Here is a 22685-nt window from a genome sequence, read left to right on the forward strand (position 1 = left end):
ATGTGGTGCTCAGCCAGAGATGGCAGAGGGCTGGGCAGATGAGAGCCACAAGGCAGGGCTGCTGCCACTTCACCAGCCACAAGACACTCAGGCTCTCTCCTTGTGCTCTGCAGTGCAGGAGGCAGAGCTGCCACCCCACAGTGAGTCTGAGTCACCTTCCTCTTACCACCAAGTGACCCAGAAGTGCAGGAGCTCAAGGGATGAATGAAACAATGAAAGGCAGGGCCATGTGGACAATAAACAGTTTATTACCAATATGAACACAGATACTGTGATGCACTGACGTACCATTTTTTAATATTGTGATAACTCTGAGACAAAGAACTTGTTGGCTGACAACTAAACATGTCTCTTTCTTCTGGTGATGCCTCAATACGTTTCTGTTGGCAAAGGATCTTCATTTACATTGCAGACTACTAGTAAAATTACTTTGAAGTCATCTATCAAAAGCAAATGGTTCACGTGTGTTCTTATCTACTACTAAAAAGAAAGGTAATACATTTAAATAAGCAAATACAAAATACAAAAAAGGCTGACAAATCCAATGTGCAGTGTCAGATGAAATCTAAAAAATCCAGAAATTTAAAATTTAATAATCTTTAGATTAAGACTTGTAAAATGAAGCGAATCCAAGGCAGCAGCAAGCTTCAAAGTGTGCTGAGTCTGCTAATAAAAAGGGTGTAAGAACAAAGACAGTGCCGGTGTCCTCTGTCACCATCTTGCATGACCTTGGTACACTTAGAAATGATCCAATCTTCCTAGCATTCTTTGTACCGTCCAAATGCTTTGCAATCATTATGTTGTACTGATTCTACTCAACTCCTGCCGTATGGCTAGAAAACCAAACCAGAAAGTTAGTGCATAATGTTACATCCAGTGTGATGGAAAATGCTAAGTACAGAGGCTGCAGAAAGTACACGCTGGTAAAAGGATGAGTGGAGGGCAAAAGGATGAGTAAGGGTAAGCAGTCAGCTGCTGGCTTGCAAACTGCAGAGCTACTGTAAGAAGTTGCATCTGAGGTGTATGTGGATGCCTTATTTCGCACTGGAATGAACTAGGGAGGCTCTGAGGGCCAAGCTGCTGGGGCAGTAGCGTATGGACAAGGGTCTCTCCAACTGCAAACTGCCTCGAGGTTTAGTGAGCACACAGATCTAGGGCAAGGGGACAGGAATGGATTTTAGCTGTTTCACAGTCTCCTCTTTTTCCCCTTCCCTGTAAATCTAAGGTGGGGAGTGCAGGGTGTGGACATGCATCTTTCTATGCCCTAATGTGGGTTTCAAACGGGAGTTTTGCCATGTATTTCAATAATGGCCCTGAAAAATACCTTCAGTTGTAAACTGCAGAGCAATTTATAAAAAAGTACTGATCCTTTTGGTACAGCTGCTGTACTTTGCAGTGAATTATAAAAATACGTGGCTATTTGGAAAGCTGTAATCGAGTGAAGGTCTGAAATAACTCTTCAAGCATAGGAAACCTACAGAAGATTTTTGGGAAGGATTTTCAGTTAGTTTCCTTTGTCCCCTCCTCATCCTGGACCTGTGTGGCTGGCAAGTTACAAGTGATTTCACGCTTGCTGATTGTGATAAATTGATGTGCCATGGGCTACAGGCAGGCCCTTTCTCACTCTCCCACCTGTGAGAAACACCAACCAGTGAATTTCTTACAGGCTGGTGGTAAAAATACTCATCAACAGCATAATAAAAGATGTAAAGGCAGTGTTATGGTCAGAGCACAGATAAGGTGGATGCTTGTTCTTTAAATATGTGTATAGATCAGAGCTGTTCAGCGAAGTCTGAAAACACCAGGGAACTCTCTGCAGTTCCTATCATCTTATCTATGGGAAATTAGTCATAAAGATGAGAAAAATAATAATTTTTCTCTTTCTTACCATCAATTATCTCCTCTTTCACTTTGTGTAACTCTCTTACAACTTCCTCCAATATTTCCTGATGAGACAAAACACAAGTCAGCTGCTGAGAATTTCCTTCTAACTGGTGGAAGAAAATGCAAGTTTAACACGGTTGTGCTTGTCCCCCACCTCCACTGCTGGTCAGAGCCTAGCACTACTAACAGCTCCATCTGCACTCCCAGCCATGGATGCAGAAGATGCTGACATATTTACTAGCACATTTCTGTGCAGACAAAATGATGAAATAGCAGTGAGATTGTGCTCTCTTGCTGCTCACCAGCTAGCCCTTTTCTAGGCACCTAGTTATAGAGGAAATCAGAAGACTGAACAGCTGTTTTGCTTGTACAGCGCATGCATGGGGGAAAATGGGTAGCTCGCCAAATCTCTAGAAGTGCAAATGACATTTTCACTCACCTGTTTCATTCGATCAAAATCTAAGGCATCCATAGCCACATCATTGCTGCTGCTCACTGGCTTCATCCTTGAGAAATGGAAGAAAAGCATAAAAAAGCCAGTCAGTTCCCTGCAATGTGTGCTAAGCTGCACCCACCTGATGGTGTGAATGAAATCCACCTCAGAGCAGGAGCACCTGTGCTTGAATGCAGGACAGGAGGCTCCTTATTGTGCTGCTCAGGAGCATTTGGCAGCCAGAGAGCAGCACTGCTCCTGTATGCACAGCCTGACCCTCAAAGATGCTGTGAATTTTTTAATTTTTTTTTTTTGTGCTGGGAATCTCATTGATTTCAGGCTAGAAAATGTTGAGGGGATAAAGCCTGTTGAACACTGTGTTTTATTATGGCATTTGAGATTTGCAAGGTACGTGTCTGGTTTTCTCTCACAGTCTGTTTTCTGTACAGCAGCCCTGTCCTGGCAACCTAGGCTTTCCCTGGGTGCTAAAGTAATAGTAGATTACAGCTTAGAAAAATACTGTAGGGAAAATAATACCCTACTAATCCTTTCCTAGGGAGACCTGAATGAGTCAGGTGTGGCTTGTTGATAGTGTTATGTATCACAGTTGTTTTAGACTGACTCAGAAACAAAACCTGTCTGGCCTTAATGGCTAGTGCACCTGAGTGTTATCAGTCTTACTGCATGGTATTAGTCAGTGGGCTGAGCTGTGTTGACATCTGGTAAAATAAATTAAGGAAGCTGTTTGCCTTTCTCTTTTAATCAGTGACTCTGAAACATTTTAAAAACTAACCATGCTATACAAAAGCTTCAAATTACTTTGCCATCATCTTTGAGCCCTAACTGGGGGCTGGTGGAGATGCTGCTGCTCTCAAGGGTTGCTTGGTCTTGCAACCCTTTCTTGGGAAATCTTGACATGTGTGCTACCATCTCACAGCTAAGGTGGAAGGTAAGAAAGATACAAATGCCATCAAACTGATGAGGAATGGAAACAAGTCACCACTGAGAGCTTTAGAATCCTGCCCTGCTTCCCCCACAGAAGTCCTTCAAGCAAGCAGTACTACTGAGCACTACTCCAGGTACTAAACTAGGAAAGCATTTTTTCCCACTGAATCCTCCTCCTGGGATGCAATGCCATTATAGAAGATAGCTACTGAAACATGATGGCTGCTTTAAATAGCCCATGTTTCATTCCCTTTTGCAAGGAGAAAGAATGGTCTTTTTCTATCTATTTGAATCTCATGTATTTCCTAGAACCAATGTGTTTCATTGTTTTTAGGAGAGCTGGCAAAACTATATTTTGCTGTAGTAACACAGATGCATCCCTCTGAATGTTTGGGCAGAACATGTTACAGCATTTTTAACAAAGCAGCAAGCATGTGCAGATAGTTGCCATTGGCAACTTATCTCTCTCCAGACTATCAGCACTGTTGAATACCTAACACTGTAAAATAAGGGACATCTCTTTGCAATAAATATTGAACATATGTAAACCTGTGTTCTACCTCCTTGTTCAGCTTATCCATCTCAGTGTCCAGTAACTCTGTGTGGTCCTGGACCAGCACTGGAAGCAAGCATCTCTTTAGCTGTCTAACATCAAACTTGATCTCAGTCTCTGTGACTAAGAGCATGGGTGCTGATCCTGATCCAAGCTGATCCTTGTCTGCTCTGCCTGACAGGACTTCTGGAGTCCTGTCAGTTTCTTGCCTTTTGACACCTGCTAGTTTTTAAACCCCATGTGTCTGAAGGACCTATCTGTGGCTGGGCCTTTTTACATCTTGATTTTATTACCAAGCTTCACTCTCCTTTCTTATGCACCCACTGCAGTTGCATGGGTGAAAGAATAACTTCCCTTATCCCAGCTGCAAGCTCTTCAGCACATTTCTGCTTTTGCTTTTTAATTTCTGCAGAGTCTGGTCAATGAAATCTTCACCTATTGGCAGGGTCACCCCAACCCTGCTGTAGCAAGATGCTCCAAAACATGCCTTCCACGTGGCCCAGCGCTGCCAGACCCGTGTCTCTGACCCACACACATGGATGGTTAAGTGCTGGTGATTAACATTTGCAATGCCCCAGTGAGCAGGGGGCTGTTCCATGGGACAAACCTCTGCCATGACACACTCCACCTTCACACTTTGTGCAGCGACAGACAAAGCAGATTGCAAGAGAATGAGTACAAGACGCGGCAGAAGACGAACACTAGCGCAGAATGATGGGATGAGCCAAAGGACAAGCCAAGACAGTTAGGAAGCCAGGCAGTTAGCCAGTACCTAGAAGACACGTGGGATTGTGTGGGGCTCTTAGCTTCACAGCTCTTCACCACTGATGGATTTCTACAGCAATGGAATGAAACGAGACATGAGTCGTGCGCGTGCCACAGGGACAGCATGACCATCCCGGGAGCCTGCTGGCCAGCCGCAGGGACACCCCATGCAGCTCACCTAGAAAGTAATGAAGATACAGGCTTTTCAACAGAATTGCTCCTTTCCCATGGCTTCTTCCCAGAGTCTGAAAAACAAATGTGAAAAGTTAGTTTATTATTTTTGCTCTAAAAATAAAAATATCCTGAAGTTGACTGTCTTATACAGCTGCTTTCATTCAGTGAGGATGAGTGAGTAGGAAGAAGCAGGAAAATGGGATTGCTGAATGAGTGTAGTTGCCTACATTACAGGGAAAGCATTGGCAAAAATCTGCTTAGTGATCCCTTTAATTAGGGAACACACAGTTAAACAATACTGAAAAGAAATTGAACTGGAACAGTAGGACGAAAAGCATAAATAATTTCTTTTAGGAAATACAGGCTAATTGCTGACAGGCTTACTTTATTCAGTACAATACTTATTTCTATTTTAATTTAAGAAGTCTTAGGTTTTTTGTCTGCATAGTTGGCAGAAAATGTGGGTGTATCTAAAAAAGGGTAGTAAAACCCCACTATGCAAATCTCCACAGAGAATTTATTTAATATTGTCTACACTTCTAACTCACAGAACATTCCCAAAAGCTGTACTACACAACCCTTGTTACTGAAAGTGCTTACTACCATCCCAATCTCCTCCTAAAATGAACTGTTGCAGAGACTTGACAACTTTATAAACTTTATAAAATTTACTCCTCTGTGAGGTCCTAAAAAGCCTTTTAAAAGAATTACAGGCACTCCCAGGAAATCTCTAGATCTCATTTACATACACCTTTCTCCTGGTTTCTTCCCCTTCCCTTGCAAAACACTCAAGTCATGGCTTTGTTCCAAAAGGAAGCTGGAATGGTTAAATACTCATTCCCTTGGGAGAGATTTCTTTCAGCATGCGTGAAAGCCAAGACTGACGCATGGATGAATGTGAGTGCTTGCAGCTCACCTACTCAGATACAGTTATTTCAATTAATTGTAGGAAAAACAATTTCACCTAGGAACTGTCAGGATCAGCCTTATTGCAACAAACTATTAGATTAAGGAAAAATAGCAGTTTGAGATACAAACCCCAACTGTATAGATCAGGACATCTACACTACAAAAAGTAAAATAATACAGCTTTTTTCTGTTAAAATATTTAGGTGTGTAATGTTGAAGACACAGCTTCTCAGCTACATGTCTAACTAACTGGCTGTCTTGCAATGGTCTTGACTGTGAAGCATATAAAAGGCATAATTTCTTGCTGAGTACATTTTTTAAAACAATAAGTATTTGGCAATTTTTCTGTTAGTTACTACTGCTGCACTCAGAAGTAGGGCAATGAATCCAGGATCTAGAGGTGGTGGTGAAGACTAGATAAAGAAGACAACTACAATGCCAGTAGTTCAACTTAATTAATACCTGATGAATTTTGCTGCTGCTGGGCAGAGCCTCGTGTACTGGTTGAAGGAGAGGTGCTAGCATCATCCTACAAAGAGAAAAACAGGGCATTATGGAGTTTGGGAGATGAAGCACAGGGTCCTCTTCCACTATGGAGACAGCACAGGTGGTACAAAAGCAAGTTTCCTGCCTGTTCAACTGGCACTGCTGCCAAGATATTGGCTCAAGGCCATTTAAACTTGAACTTTTCTCTCCCTTTAGGGTGGCAAAATACATCCTTTTTATTTTAGCTAATATGGACACCTTTTCATGATTACACTCTTATTTCTTCACACCAAACCAGGCTGAAAACACTCTAAAGTTCTGTCTGCTGTTGCCTAAATACAAACCATGCATTTCCCAAATTTGGAAACTCTCTGATATGTGGAAACAGAGCCATCTAATGGAACAGTAGCTCAGATCCCAGCCTTTCAGCCCAGGACAGCCACGGGTATCAGTGAGAAGTGTCCAGGTACTAACAGAATGTAACTAAATCAATCAGTACTCCTATTCAGCAGAAGACTAAACACTTCATCAGAGATTGCACTTTTATCTTGAATTTATGTGTGACAGATCATAAACCAATCATCCATATATTTGACATGACAATATTATCTAGCAACACTCAAAACATGCTCAGGCAAAATATCAGCTCTGCATTGTAAAATGGAATTGCACCCAGTTTGAAAGAAGATACCCTGAACACAAAATGTGCTCAAGATACAAATTAAACAGATGCTCTCTAAAACACTTTTCTAAAGAGTTTGGTGCTACTGAAAGGTTTGATTGGGGATATAAACTAATATAGAGTTTCAAGGAGAGAAAAGAAGGGATAGAAAGCAGAGGCTGAAAAGTTAGAAGCTAAATGGTGCCTTTCATCTCCAAGTGTATGGTTCAAAACCAGCTTTGAGGCAAGATTAAGAGCAATGGTTGCATAGCGGGTTCAACAGGCAAATTCCATGCTTGAAGCATCCCTCAAGGAACATGCAAAAAATAGCTGCTTTTCTCCTGAAAGTGAAAAATGCTTATTCCTGCTCTTGCTATAAACCTTTCTGCCTGGGGCAAGACCTGCATTTTTAAAATGGATTTCCTGCTGAGCACTTTTGTCTTTGGAGAGAACATCTCTACCCAGGCAATATAAGGCACACAGGATGCTTCATGAACTTGCAGAAAGCCTTCATGAGGTTAGTGGTTAGCAACAGGAATGCTGAATGAGCAGCAGCCTGGAAAAGTACCATATGGGAAAGGACACAGTGCAAATCCTGCCCTCTCCTGACACGGGAAAGATCTTCCAGGCATACCAGTTCACCCGGTAAAAAAGTGTTTTCATTGCACGTTGAACTCAAAATTGATGCATCAAGTTCAGTCTACAGACCGAGTCAAGTAAAACCTCTTGTGTAATTGCTTTTGTGGACAATATACTGACAGAGTAGTTAAAATACAAAAGAATCAAAGTTCCCTGAAGTTGTCTATCTCAATTAAGTGTAAGTACCATGGAAACATATTTTGACTTTTGAATGGTCTAACGATTAATACACCATTTCCCCTTTTTCCCCCACAGACACGTTCTCTGTGCACTCTGGGGTCTGAAGTTGAGTCTCGCTTTACATGGAGGTTGGCAATCCAAAGTTACACTGCAGGGCTGATGGTCCACTTCAGCTTGGCTGAAGCCTCAAATATAAAATAAGAAATATGAACTTTACCTCAAGTTAACTTGCCAGAAGGTTCAATGCACCTTTTTACAGGGCAAGAATCTCCTGTTCCCTACAATACTGGGATCAGACCATGAAATAGTGCCCATTAACCTGGTTTGGACAATACCTCCCCTATGAATAAAGCAGCTCTTCTTGTTTATAGGGTGCTGTTCCCAGGAAAGGTGGGAGCAGTTACACTCAGCTTTAGATCAAATGTACACATCTATTCCTGGATCAACACTGCTTGCTATTGCCTGCCACACACAGTGAATGAGCACAGGACTCTGGCTTACAAGGAACCTGCAAGAGCATGACAGGAGGAGTGTTTCACTTACATTTTGGCTTTCCTCTTCCTTTCTGTCAGCTGGCTTGTCTGACTGCGACGCTGCTTTCCTCCTTTGCAAAGGAACAGGAGATAGGACACAGTCAACCCTCTAGAAACACATCCTCGTGGGAAGACTGATTCAGGCTTTGGTGGGAGTTAAATAAATAGTAACTCATCCCAGGAAACACGACAAGGGCTGGATGTATTTGGTTGTGTAGGAATGGGGTGGAAGTGAAGAATCCCCAGGGATACAACTCAGGGAGGGGCACAATATTATGAGGTGGTGTTTAACAGAGGAATGCAGGGTGCAGAGCACAGGGAAATGTGGTGGAGGGAGGAATTGCAGCTGGGTATGAAAGTGAGTAAGAAAGGGATGGCTTCTCTCCAGGGTTCAGGAAGTCCTGGCTCCTAGGTCCTACATGGGAGGAACAACTTGCCCCCCTCAGGAGTTTTTGAGGACCAACCGTGCCCCCAGCAGGTGGCTCAGGTGGGTATTGCAGTGATGACCCTGCTGTCAGCCAGCTCCAGTGTCAGTCTGTCACCTGTCCTGTATCCATGTCCCTGATCCCAGAGAAAGGGCTGTGCCACTGCTCCCACATGATGGGAAAACTGTCAGAAAACCCCTTCAAGCCAGGTCCACCCTCACTAGGAGAGATGGGGCACCATTTCTGCTCAGCCAAGTCACCTTCTTCCCTCCAGGGTGGGAAAGCTCTGGCTGGAGACCAGGAATAACAAAACAAGGTGAATGGCAAGAGATTATTTTTGTCTCAAAACCACTTCAAAGGCAGCAGAGCTCCTGAGCCCTGTAATCCCAGGACCAGCAGTGTTGGTGCTGCCTACAGATGCTGAGAGAAGACCTGAGACCCAAACTCATTTCTGCTTCCCAAGGAGGGGTTAAACTCTCCGAGAAGTAAGAGGCAAAAAGCAGCAATCCATCCACTGCGGAAACTGGATATGAAAGCAAACAAAGATGTTGGTTGTTTATTTCTGAAAAATGCATGGTAAAACTTCTTGGGCTTTAGCCAAGCTGGATGATGACAAGAAAACTGAATTCTTAAGCCCTATTTAGATTCTAAGCAGTACTCCAGTGGGCCAGGTGCTGATGCTCCAGACATCCAATTTCCCATTTTAGACCATTAGGGAAACTGCAGCTGAAGTGTCCACATGGACTTTGGTTTTGCTGAACTTTACCCTTACCCACCTGTGAACACTACCCTTAGCAGATGTTTTTAAAACACCAATATGACAGGTTTTTCATTTAGTCCTTGTTCGGAAGTGAACAAAATTCAACTCACAGAAAAAAAATCTCAAGAGGCACTAAGAAACGCTTTTGAGAAAACCCTCCCTGGATACACAGCTTAGAGGATTTGATGAAAATTTGACAAAAACCCAAACAAACTGAGCAGTGTCTGTAGGACACAGTGCTCTGTGGGAATTATTTCCAGATTTTCAACTGCATTAATAATTTTACTAGTTCAGTAATAACTTCTTGAAGTCTTTCCCTAATATTGACTTGATTCTTCTAACAAAAGAAAAAGTTACAATTCTTACAAATTTATGTGATGGAAATATTCCACAGGGCGAGAGACCAGTGTTAGATTTATGTCCTGCAACGAACTTAACTGGACTGGGAATGACAGTGCTTTGTGGGTTCATTATTCTGTTTGCACTTTAGTCCTGAGGCAAAGGGCTGCTCTCATGGGGCCCACTAATTCTAGAGACTGGAATTTTATAGCATCTGAGCTCTCAGAAGTGTTTTCCTCCATTACTTACTGAGCATTACACATATTACCTGTTTCTGAGCATGGGGTTTACTGCTCAGAAAAGGACCCCTGAGATCCCATGCTCATTACTCTGTGATTTCTGTATCCAATATGTTCAATAAAAAAAAAAAAACAACAACAAAACAACCAATATCTTTCTTACCTCCTGGTAGGAGTAGGTAAGTAAGGTAGGTAAGAACAACCTGAAACACAGTGCCAGATTCTTCCTTTCCCTATGTCCTCACATATATAAAGGAATTTGCAGCCCAAAGAAGTCCCCTCAGTATCAGCTTAACAGCATGTGCCCAGATTGTAGCCTTGAATGGTACTTGGATATTCCCATGTACTTCCATGGCCATGTGAAGAAAAATTTAGGGGACAATTCTGTTGCTATCAGCTGCCTGGGAAAAGATTTACAGATCAGTTATTTTCCAAGTAGAGGCAGCACAGTGCTGATGGCAGTGCAAGTGCATTTGTCAAGATCCCAGGGGAATTCGACCCTAAACACCTGAAGACACCAGATCCTACTACCAAAAGTCATGCTGGAGTACACGGAGTATACTTTAGACTAGAACCACACAATTGTGCAGAATTTCTATATCCAAACATATGAGTCCAAACATATTTCTCCATTCAGCTTGCTTGCTTAAACAGAGCTAGTCACCCCAGCATCCAGTCACCAAATCTTACATTGTTCACAGACCACTTCCAGTTAAGGAAGGTCAGTCTTGATACAGAGCAGCCCAAGAATCAGTAAAAAGCTATTAAAAATTGTCCAGCTATTTTAATTCTGAAAATAAAGAAAATTATCTATTTGCTATTTTATACTGCTGGGAACTTTTTAGAATGTTGTGTATTTATTTAATACTTTTCAAAGGATTACATCCACAGTCCATGTTCACAATTCTTTCTGAAATGAACAGGACATGGAGGAAAGTTGGAATCAGATCTTTTGAGGTGGGAACTGTCTTTATACTAAGACAACATTATTTTAAAACTCCATCTCTAGGCACCCTGCAACTGTTACTACCCTTCATTATTTTATTCATCCTCTTCTTTCACTGTTCATAAGTTTAAAAAATTTAGACCCTGTGTTTATATTTTTGGGCTCAACATCCTGAATGTGCTGCATGAAGAATGATTTGTCTAAGTTCCTTTCATTGCTTACTCTTACTGGAAACAATACCTTTGAAAACAGATCTGGTAAAATGGCTAAAGCCCAGAAGATGTATTTACCACTAACTCTGAGGGTATTAAGCTGCAGGATCTGCTGCAGCAGCTATGCCCTGCCAGGTATAATTGCTGCAACACCTTTTGCACTAAAGGTTGGGCAATACTGGCAACCAACATCTAGGCAGGACCTATCAAATTGCAAAGAAGCACCTACTGCCAACCACAAAATTGACAGTTCCACGATTTGCTGCAGATCTCATGGGGCTTACTTGAGGTGTGAGTACAAACCTTTTTGCCAGTAATTTATTCATTTCTTCCATTAGTCCTCCTCCACCTCCTCCACTACTTGTTCGATTGGCATCGCTCTTAGAGACCCCACTGGGGCTGGACCCTCCTGAACCATCTTCTGGCTTAAGAGAGAAATCAAGACTGGAATTAATGAAAGGTTTGCTTTACAACCACGCCCTTAATTATTAGTTTTTCCAAGTGTTAGGAACAGTGATCACAATCACAGCCCGAAACCAGAGATAGGATGTGTTCTGCCTTGGGAAGAAGACCCACATGAATGTTACTAAAACCAAGATAGATCTGGGTGACGCAAATATATGGGCAAATGATGAAAAAACCCACAGTGCTGTTTGCTCATAATTATGTTTATGCATGGTTAAGCAACCCTTACCTAAGTGGACAGCTACTGACATGAGGCCTCAACAGTCTACACTGGTTTTTCTAAGTATAGTGCAGTTTTAACCACTTATAACAAGTGAAAACACTAACATATAATACAATGGTGAACTATGTCAAAGCAATGAAACCCTGGCAATGTGAGAACTCACAGCCATTTGCTAACTAATATGTTCTGAAAAGCATAAACTCTACCCAGCATTTCCTGCTCAGCTTTATTTGCACTGCAAACTCACATTTAAAAGTTCACCCAATGGTCAGCTGAAGCGTGTTTCCCCATGTTTCACGCTGGGTTTGCAGACCATTACACCAAGCTGTGCCAGGCTTTCCCGCAGCAGAGAAGAGCCCATCGGGGAGTCCCAGCGCCACCTCCTTACCCGTTGAACTCTCCTTAGTTTGGCACCAGCCAGAGCTGCTGCGAGCCCTGACACTGACCCATCTTCAGCGCCTGCCCCTTGGCCGGCGCCAGCTGGCAGTGGGGGCGGCGGGGGCGGCGCGGCTCCCATGGGTGGTGGAGGGACTGGGGGGGGTGGCGGAGGTGGGGGCCCCCCAGATGAAGCAGGGATCACAGCAGCACCACTGGGGTGGCCAGGTGGAAGTGCTGGGCCTGAAATGCAGAGAACAGGAATTAGATGTGAAGCATGATCTCCTCCAGCCCACAGACAAGGTCATGTTCCCATCCCAACGCCATGGCCTGACAAGGGAGCAGTGCAAGGAAGCACCGTGCATGTGGAAGAGTGGGAAGAGGTGGTTGTGTCAATGGTCAGGAAGCTACAGTTGTGTCCTCCTGCGAGACCCTGTCACTGACAAGCAGCCTTCTCCCTCCTCTCCTCCCTGGCTGAGCTAGTGCTTCATTCTGTGTCAGAATCAGAACACAGACAACACTTCCCAGTCCGTAAGTGGCATATTCTTCTGCTTCTCCCACAACTTTGTATATGGGGATAATAAACTCCATGGACTTTGGTTAACAGCAGCTTTTCAGGAGAATTGTGGGCTACAGTGACATGTCCTCCTTTCTGTCATACAGCAGGTGTGTGGCCTCAGCTAGTTTTGCAGAATAACCAGGGGAGACTCCAACTCAAGTGCACTGAGGTTCAGCAAAGCTCCTGTTGGAAGGGCTGATGGTGGTAACTCTGCTGCAGTGTTTTACCTGTTTGTAACAGGTCAGTTGAACAAGTACACCTCCCCAAGGGTATTTCCCCATGTACACTCTGTCAGAACAGGCTGCTCCTGGTACATATTCACAGGTTCAGCTGTTCAGTAAGTGCTACTTTGAAAGACAGGTGGGTTTTGACTGAGAAACATTTGGAAACCATATTTAACATTAACAGTCTGTTTTTCTTCTTATCTAGGTTTTCTTATAATACTGCCTTATTTCTGTGGTTACTTCTGCCATTATTTCACACTCCCAATTCCATTCTTGAAATGAACCATAGCTGCTATTAGAAATACTTTAAACATTTCAAGCCCTCTTTCGTTCATGAACATAATAGCTAGTAATTCATTGTGGGTACATTTAATTGTAATTGCAAAACTACACCCACCTAATTAGAGGCCAGCCTCAGGCAAAAATTGAACTGAGTCAAAATAATGGACTGATGTGAGTTTAAAATAACTTTATTGAGCTAAAGTGGATTTCAAGGACTTACATCAGCTGAAGGACTGAGCCTCCAGTGGTTACAGTAATACTTTGAGCAGAAAGAAAAAGGAAATATCATAGTTTTCTTCCTTTTCTAGGCATACCACTTTAACATTGTATGTGGTTATAAACCTGAATAGATCCAAGTCACAAAACATATGCTCTGAATTGCAAATAGGCATTGCTTGCAATTGTTCTCACTCCACAAGCTTTACATAGGCACGAGAAATCAAGACCATATGCAAAGTGGCCAGACTCAAGCTCTTGATCTGCCTTCAGAGAAAAAGGTTTGGTGGAATACTTACAGTGACAAGCCCACAATTATAAATGCAATGAATATCAGGAACAGAGTTTCTTGAATTAAATGAATTGCACAGGCACGGGGGATTCTGTGTATCTTAAACAAAATCCATGTTCTATGTTTCACTGGTAACAGAAACAACGCTTAACAAAAAGAGTAAAAATCACGACCTCTACCAATATTCCTACACAGACAAGAAACCTACCGCAGAGCTGGCCTCCAGCTGCAGAAGAGCCCATCTGCTATGTTTGGACCAGCTGAAAACAGGACCAAACAGGTCCAAGCTCTTTAAAACTATTTGACTCTGCTGAATAACAAAAATCTCTGTCTGGGATAACACAGTAGGAATATGCATTGCAACAACCCAGCTACAGGGTCCTGGTTCTGTAATTCTAATTTTTTCTCTGCTCCCTGGACCAGTCCTGAGTAATGTTGGTATTTTTCCACCCCAGTTTCAGAAATCACACACAAGAGGAGCAGCTTTGGGTCTCTCATCCCTTTTTCTGTAAGTCAGGGGCAGTGCCAACCAGGCTTTTTAAACAGCTGACAGCTGAGGCTTTACACAGGTCGCAACTCATTCAAAATCAGTACTTACTCAAGTGGGCAATGGCTGGTGATGTCATGTAAGGAGGGGTCCTCCTGGGCATAGCCACCTCAGACACAGCAGCGTGAGGGGGAGGCAATGGAAGACAGTGTGACATGGGCTGACACCACTGCTGGGCAGGACAAGATGATGGATGGGAGGATGGGGAGGCAGCCTGGCCAGAGGAGCTGGGGGGGCTGGCGATGGTGGGCAGCGGGGAGCAGGGTGCAGCTCCTAGGTGTGGAAGGAAGGACCCATCCACACTTTTCCCCTGGATTCCAGGGGGGCCTAAAGCAATTTGTTCTTCAGGGTGGCCATTCAGGGGTGCATTTGCTGAGGTCTCCCAGCCTGCTTTATCTGTGGGTGCCTTGACCCTGTCAGGCGGCATAGGAATCACGGGCAGGATGGTGGGACCACGAGGCTGCAGGACATCACCCCTCTGCAGAGATGGTGCATTTGTGGCAGAGGGAGCAGAAGAATGAGGAGAGCAGGGAAGAGAAGAGCCCCTGGGAGGCTGGTGAGAGGGAAAGGGAAAATGGGAAGGATGGAGAGGCGGTGGAGACAGCGAGGTTTGCCTGATGCCTGGCATGACGGTCCTGCCGTTGGGGCAGGATGGAGGGGAGGAACCTGGGGCTGTTGGCAGCTCAGAGGCTGAGTGTCTGTGTAGGAATTGTGGGGAATCTCTGGCTCTCTGCTGGGACAGGAAAGGGGACTGACTAACGGGCTCAGGGACAACAGGTGCTGAAGAGACAGTGCTGGCTGGACGTAGTGGGGGGAGCACAACACCAGAGGCAGGAGCACCGCAGTTACTAGAGGCAGGAGGAGACTGGGGATGAGAGGGGGGAGAGCACATGCTTGGTTGAAGGGCGGAAACTAAGAGAACAGAAAAGACAAATGAAAAGAATAAGGTGGGTACGCAGGAAGGAACGAAACCAAGGCAAACTGGAACGGAGGAAAAGGAACCGTGAAGTAAACGCAAACAGAAACTCAAACAAAGCAAAGAGGAGATGGTGAAGGCACCAGGCTGGGGATTTCCAGCCCTCAGCAGAACCAGAGGGGTGTGTGGAGCAGAACCCTGGCAGCACGGGATGGGCTGCATGCTCTGGTGCCAGCGAGGCTGCTCCAAGCCCCACGTGAATCTGAGTCAGGATCACGAGCATCACCTTTGCACCAGGGACAGGTGCAAGGGACATGCTGAACATAGAGGTGACCACCTTGTAGGCAGAGAGAGGACAGCCAGCAGCCCCTAGGAGCCATGTCCCACTCCCTGTGTATGCCAAGGCAGGACTTTGGCTAAGTTCCCTACATAGAACAGCACACTAACCTCTGCTGAAACAAGAGTCCACTCTTTCTGTCACTGAAGCTGTGTGTATGTCTGAGCTGATTTCTAGTAAAAAACTAAAAAGTTTAACACCTGAGGAAAAACATTTCACTTATGTGGCCAGATTAACTGAAAAAACTTGCCCAAAACCAAAGCCCAAACACAAGATGGCCATCTTGGCTTGCTTGTTCTGCGTCCTTTCAAAGAGACAAAGCCATACTTTGTAGCTATAAACTATTTCTGTCATCTCTTCTCCCAACTTAATGCAACTTAATATGCTATAGGACATTTTCGTAAGCTCATTAAATATACATATTTTTTCCATTAAGCTCACATAAGACTTCATGATCACAAAATCCCCAGTGAGGAGCATCTAGAACTGTATCTTCCTCTGTGCTGTAGCTTGCTTTGTGCTGCAGAGCAATGGGGACAGCCTGAGCACATCCAGCAAATCAACCCCTTTGTGCTGATATCCCCTGGAAACAGAGTCACTCTTGTGGTGGCTGTGCTACCTGCTCTCCTAAGGGGTATGGAAGAAGCATGGCCAGGCCCCCTTGGTACACCTAAAATGCCCCTCAGCTGTACAAGTTTTGCCAAGTGCAAAACCTGCTTAGCTCCACCTGCATGCCCCAGACCTGAGCCTCTGCAAAACAACGCAACCATGCCCAAATGCATGTAAGTCTCTAGCTGAAAATCTTGTCTTTAAAATACAATCGTAGCTATAACCACTTTTAGCAGTCTAGCTCTTGTACAGCACCCCACAAACCCCAAAAACAGCAAGAGGAGACAATCAGGGAGAGACTGTATCTGCTTGATTTGATACGTGCCTGTGGTAGAAGTTCTTCTTTCCAGAGATTCCTGGCGCTGTTGCTGTTGCTCCATCACTTGTCTAAAACAGCAATGAAAAAACCCTTGGTCATTAGGTATTCTTTGTAATTTTGAGTAAAAGCTTTGTACCCTGACAAGCACCGTGTGTCTGGAGCAAGAGCTGATCCCGTGAGATAAAGGTGGGTCTGGTTTCACTTGTCCTGCCCGCAGCAGTGCCAGTTCACACCTTGGGAAGCTTAACCAGGACATCACCCTGCATGCACCAGACACTGCAGGGTTTGGTTGATCAATTTAAGGTAACCCCTCAGTGGCTCTGCACAAGGAACAGGCAGTGTCCAGTGCCCAGCAGAGCACAGCAAACATGCATGCTGTTAACCTGGTGTATGAGCATTGCAAGGAAAGGGTAAGAGGCATCTCACTTCAAATCACAGAATCGCACATTGGGTAAGGTTGGAAGGGACTACTGGAGGACACCTAGTCCAACCTCTCAGCTCAAGCAGGATCCTCTCAAGGACACAGTCCCCAGGACTCTGTCCAGACAGCTTTTGAACATCTTCAGGGAAGGAAATATTCAAAGTGACACAGTCCAGAGTCTTTCATGGATCGGAAGCCCAAAGCACTTGTAGTTAGAATGAAAACATGGCAAAGTTTGATCTGCATTTTGGTGCTGACTGTACAAAGCCTTTGTTGTCCAGGTGCACATCCAAGCCCTTTTTGGCACTGGCCAGTCCAGCTGACAGCCCCAGCTCAGCTGTACCTGTGCCACCACCAGCACGACTGTGCTTCCTCTGCAAATACAGATCACAGCTCTGCACTGCTGCTCCTTTGGCACCTTTTCCCCCAGGAGCTGCCAGCTCCCGTGCTGCCCAGGCCTGGTGTCCCCGGGGAGAGGCTGGCACAGGTCTGCAGGGATGTGCAGTTCCAAGGGCCCATCAGCAGAGGTCTGCTCCTGCACGCTGCAGCGCTCCGGCAGGAAGGCATGTCCCTGACCCCTGCCACAAACCCACCCTCACTTGGCTCCTCTCAAAAAACTTCACAGCTAACAGCTAGACTGCTTGCCAGGCTTCTTGGCAAGAGCATGGATATGGACTAAAGATTTCAACAATATTGAAACACAGCTTTGAAATTACCTTGCTGAAGCACTTGGTAATAAAGTTTATTACCATTTTCTTCCGTGGTTTCTAGGCCAAGTTTGCCCTAATTTGTTTCATGTATGTTTAGAACAGTCTTCACTGCAGAGTTTTCTCAACGGCTTTACTTCATCGTCTGAACAGTGAAGCAAGCTCAACTCCAAGCAACATTTCTATTTTGACTCCTTGCAGAGTATTTTAAGACACCTCCCTGTTACATTTTTACTTGCACTTTTCTGAGTCTGCAATGCTGAACAATTCTGTCTTATTTATATACCAAGAGAAGCTTTTAAAATATAGTTCATAAAGTTACATTATGTAGAAAAAAGAGAATATCTTCATTTGCAAAACATATTTCCCATGTTTCAATTCTAGTTCAATCTATGGGAAAGGAAAATACACAATTTTGCTGTGGAGGGATCAATCCTAAACTGTTTTATGTTCAGGACATGCAATCCATGCAATTTCTAGAAAATTATTGTTTCTCAGAAAATTATCATCTGTGCAAAGGCAAAACAGTTTTGAGAAAGTCTTAACTGGCTGATTCAACTGGTGTCATTTAAGCTATGACACTTTAAACCAAATAAATACAAATCTGTACTTCATTACATACCCCAGCTATTTCTTGATTGTTATGGACTGAACACATCCATTACACTGCTAAAATTTCAGTTGTAAAGGCATGTACTAAGAATTTCCTGAGCAGACTGTCCTCTGCCTTGGCTTGGTATTTATTAGCAAAATTTGATGATGAAGAACAACTTGATACATACATTTTCCTGATTAAACCTAGGGGAAATTCTAAATTTATCTAGATAACCGACTTGGAAAATTCCAGTCTGACAGACCAGGAAAGAAATTTGGGCAAGACATCCCCAGGTCATTAGAGCTGCTGCAGAACAGACTGAGGTGCAGGGGGCAAAACACCCAAAACAGGGATTAGCCACTACCACTTGATGTCACTGAGGTTCATACCAGCCCTTTCTGCCCTTGGTCAGCAGCAGTTTACATGTGCCAAATGCACCCTCCCACACATGCTAAAAGGAGAAGTTCTTAAACTCTTAGGAAGACAAATTTATTCCAGTCGAACTAAATAAAGCCTGGGATTGGCACAAGGCTACTTAAGGAGTATGCAAGGAGTAAAGTACAAGAGAGGACAAATTACACTCTGACTTAAAAAGATATTCTTTAAACATTTGTGTAAAGGTCTCTAGAAAACCTTTTAAACAGACAAATTTGCAGGGTAGATACCATAACTTAATTTCCTTGCCTGCTTTAAAAAAAAAAACCAAACCCTAGACCTAAAATTAGGCCTGCTCTATGGTTAAAGAGTGCATCAGCATAATTAAAGCTGAAAATCCTCTAGTGCAGATGCAGTAGTATCTAAGTGCATCTACTGGCATATCTTATTCCACTCCAGTGGAGCAAAAGCAGCTTTCCTAGGGCCATGTGCCCTGTAGCAGTCAAATAATACCTACCCAAAGGGCTTTCACTGTCCCTAAACAAAAAAGAATAAATAAAATATTTTTATTGTAACATAGTTAAACTGCTCACATTTTAAATGTACAGAACAGACACCCAAAGTGGAGGTCTGAATTACATACGGCCTGCAGAATCAGTGAGTTCCACTGGTTAAAAGATGAGCTGGATAAGGTTTTTGAGGCAGGCAGTGACAGATGTGACATCACCTGCCTTGGGGTGAGCAGGGCTTCTAGCAGGGCTTCTCTGACCTTTATGATAACTCTGCTATGCCAAAGTAAATCTCAGGTGAAATATCATCCCTGCTGACCCATTCAACAGTCATGGGTAAATCCCTACTAAATCTCGGGCCCTTCACCGTTAGTCATATTGGTGCAGGAAACTAGTTTCCCTACACTTGCCTTACAGTTTTTGGAGGCAGGAGCTCTTTAGTACCTACTAAGCAAAGAGTTTACCTAGAGTGTGAACTTCAGCTCACTTCACCCTTCAAAAGTCATTACAGAAACATTAGCAATAAGTACAAAACATTCAAAACCAGCTTAAAAGATGTACAATTAAAAAGAGCAGTGCTTACTCATGAACAAGGGCTGCATGCTCATCCAAGTTACAAACTAGAACTCTGCCACAGCTGATTAACTCACCTTCTCTGTGCTTCCATCTCATCTGGAGATGGACCATTCTGGATCTGGCGCTGGGCAGCTGGACCTACAGAAAGAATGAGAGTATGCTAGTAAGAAAGCAAATGTGGTTGATTTCCAATAAACACTCAGATTATTATTTCTCCATCTTACTATGACAGATAAACCTCAAGTGTTAATGTCTTCTCTTTGCTTTATTATTATTTTTAATTTTCTTTTCCTTATTACACAAATCATCATTTTCTGTACATTTTTAATCCCACTGGGAGAATCCAGGGGCTAAATGTGGGAGCAGATTTGCCCAGAAACTTGGCACCATGGTAGCTGCAGATTACATACTAAACATTGGTGATGGTGAAGACCCACAGTGTTGCAAAAGTTGTCCTGTAGAAGGATAGTCTACTGGACTGGGATGCATATCTAGTTTTGGCAAGGTTCAGATTAAGGACTATTCTGTGCTTGCACAGAAATTCAACCACCTTGCTGAGTTTGGGAGCACACATGCTAACTTGGGCTGCTCTGATGCTGAGCTGGCTTCAAAAGCTACCTGATGGAAGGTGCTGAGATGCAAAATTAAACAAGCTTTTTACAAAGATGGCTTTTCTTTTTCCAACACTGTGGTCTTCTGCTTCTTGAGGATCCACATCAAGCTGAGCTTTAACTGGAATCCACCAACAAAAGCTGACTATGCATATCATCATTTAAATCATATCTCCTCTCTTGATTGATCACTTAATCTCTGTTCTTGGACATTTAACCAAGGACACTGACACTACATGCCATTTTCAGAAAGAAACAATTATTCTGAAAATAAAAATAACTGTTGGTAACATAAGGTACAGTGATCTTGCATTTGTTACAAGGAGGATTGTTCCCTTGATTTGAGGAAGTGTGTTTCAGCTGGGATTAAACAGATAAGGCTTCTTTTATATCCAATAGCAATTTTCCTGATAAACTGTGGAGATAGTTATGTGCAGGAAATCATTATGCCTACCATACTTTTTCATTTTCAAATGTAAAACTTCACTGTTTTAAAAGTTATCCAACAAGAGCAAATCAGAATTAAACACTTACAAACCTAAATATGTCATTCTCAAATTGTTAAGCATATTTATCCCTATATTCTTTATGTGTTACTGCCAGGCTGAATGTTATCTGAAAACCAATTTAGGAAGTTTGAAAACAGGAAAGATGGCAGGAATGCATCGTAGGCAGGAATTCCAGAGGATTGAGTGATCCTGAGGAAATCATGCATATTTTTGAAATGCGTTTAAAGACTAACATTTGAAGTGAGGGTAGACAGCACTTTCTGAAAACCAGGCCTGTGTATTCTAATTTTGGGTCTCCCAAAAATGAAGCTAGTGACAACCACTAAGCCAAAAGCCCTGACATTTAAAAATATCGTATGATTGGGCATGAAGTGGAGACAGTTCACTCCTTTAATGACTCATGACTGACAACTTAGTATTGTTTATCATAGGTCCTTGGCAAACTATTTAGACAGAAATGCCACATTTTGTAAAGATCACACGAAACAATGAACGTGGGCTAGTGGTGATTGTTTTGGGAAGCAAGCCTCAGTGAAAAACTTGGCAAGTGTGTAGGAGCCACAGAGCAGGCTGTGAAAGGAGTGTAAGGTGTAGCAAGGATCTTAGAAACTACACGTGAGGAAGCCAGGGACAGCTTTCAGCCAGCTCACGGACACGGAAGGCAGGGATTAATTTCATGCCTGGTTCTGTACATGCATGCTCTGCTCTGCACGTACAGCAGACAGCTGTGAGGCTGAGGGGGTTGAAATTCAACTGCATTTCTAGGTTTAATTCCTCTCCACATTTTTAGGTATTTCTCAGACAGAAGCCCACACGAACAGTGAGTGCTCTTGCTGCTGGCATCCTCATTTTAAGATGCTTCTCCAGTTGCCCTGTGAGCTGCTTCTGACCCTGGCAGCCTTGGGAACAGCCGCACAGAGAAGAGCACTTCTCGGCACAATAACCAGGAGAGGCAGTTTCGCTACTGACCCGTTTGCAGCCTCACAGCTGCCGTGAGTCACATTTTTAGCAACCAATTAACGCAGGAGATACTCTGCGAATGTCTGTGTTTCCTCGCTTCGTTGCTTCGCGATAATTAACCGCGCTTTTATATAAGCATCCTGTGATGCAGCTGAAGGCAGATTTTGGGAGCGCACAGATGTTTTCTGCGTTTGTTTGTTCTCCTCCTGCTCAGCCACCCCAGCACCCTCTCCGGCCGTGCCCAGCTGTCCCTACAGACAGCAAGGGGGGACTCCTGGCACAGGACACTGCTTTGTGGTGGCTGTGGTGGTTCCCATGTGCTGGTGGCTGCTGCTGCACTGCTGCGCAGAGATGTCCACGCCTGGAACCGCGGCCAGCCACAAAACAGGACCAAAGCTGTCCCTGAAGGAAAACCCATGCTCTGGCTTCCACTCTGGTGCAGCTGCGCCAGGAAGGCATGAACAAATAGGAACAATGCCATCCTTTCTCTCCTGCTGGGGAAACTCCAAGAGATGTTTCTTTTCCCTCTTTTACTTTGGCTACAACTGCAAGAAACACTGACTGCATGCGCTTAGAAAAGTATCAAAACCAGGACCATTTATTTCACTGAGCAGCCAGGATTTTGTGCTTCTTCACTACAGCAGGTCCAATCTAATGCACTTTCATTCATGAAACACACTGGAAGTAGCCCCCGGTTGGGGTTTCTGCAACCCCTACAGCCACCACGGTGCTTATGGACCAGTGTGATGAAAGTGGTGGGCTAAGGAAAGGGTCCAGAGTCAGAGCTGAATTAGAAATACATATGGGCTTTAAATTCATGATAGTGAAAGCTTTTGTTTTGCATATAAGAAGAACATAATGATTTTGGGGAAAAAAAACAAAAAAAAACCCCAACAAACCAACAGCAGCAACAAAACTCAACAAAAAACAACCTAAACAAACAAACACAACCCCCCAGCAGATTATGGGATAGAC

The 22685-nt window shown here is 43.8% G+C and overlaps 1 protein-coding gene across 8 annotated transcripts in view; it reads right to left on the reverse strand.

The window, feature by feature from the left end:
- Window positions 1-226: 226 nt before the first annotated feature.
- EVL (Enah/Vasp-like) overlaps window positions 227-22685 on the reverse strand; it is a 145360-nt gene continuing 122901 nt past the window's right edge. For 4 of the 8 annotated variants that reach the window (XM_085061384.1, XM_085061385.1, XM_085061382.1 and 1 more), the window contains exons 4-14: window positions 19705-19768; window positions 16454-16515; window positions 12160-12389; window positions 11387-11508; window positions 8173-8233; window positions 6126-6192; window positions 4759-4825; window positions 4588-4650; window positions 2324-2390; window positions 1889-1946; window positions 227-833 (exon numbers count right to left, since the gene is read on the reverse strand). In XM_085061384.1, coding sequence (XP_084917510.1) covers window positions 796-833; window positions 1889-1946; window positions 2324-2390; window positions 4588-4650; window positions 4759-4825; window positions 6126-6192; window positions 8173-8233; window positions 11387-11508; window positions 12160-12389; window positions 16454-16515; window positions 19705-19768 — 899 coding nt within the window. In that variant the 3' untranslated portion in view covers window positions 227-795. Of the gene's footprint in view, window positions 834-1888; window positions 1947-2323; window positions 2391-4587; window positions 4651-4758; window positions 4826-6125; window positions 6193-8172; window positions 8234-11386; window positions 11509-12159; window positions 12390-14317; window positions 16408-16453; window positions 16516-19704; window positions 19769-22685 lie in introns of those variants that run through there. The other 4 variants (XM_085061377.1, XM_085061379.1, XM_085061378.1 and 1 more) reach the window with 4 other exon arrangements.

Source organism: Lichenostomus cassidix, chromosome 5, assembly GCF_008360975.1.
Source record: "Lichenostomus cassidix isolate B80296 chromosome 5, HeHo_3.0, whole genome shotgun sequence".
NCBI lineage: Eukaryota > Metazoa > Chordata > Aves > Passeriformes > Meliphagidae > Lichenostomus > Lichenostomus cassidix.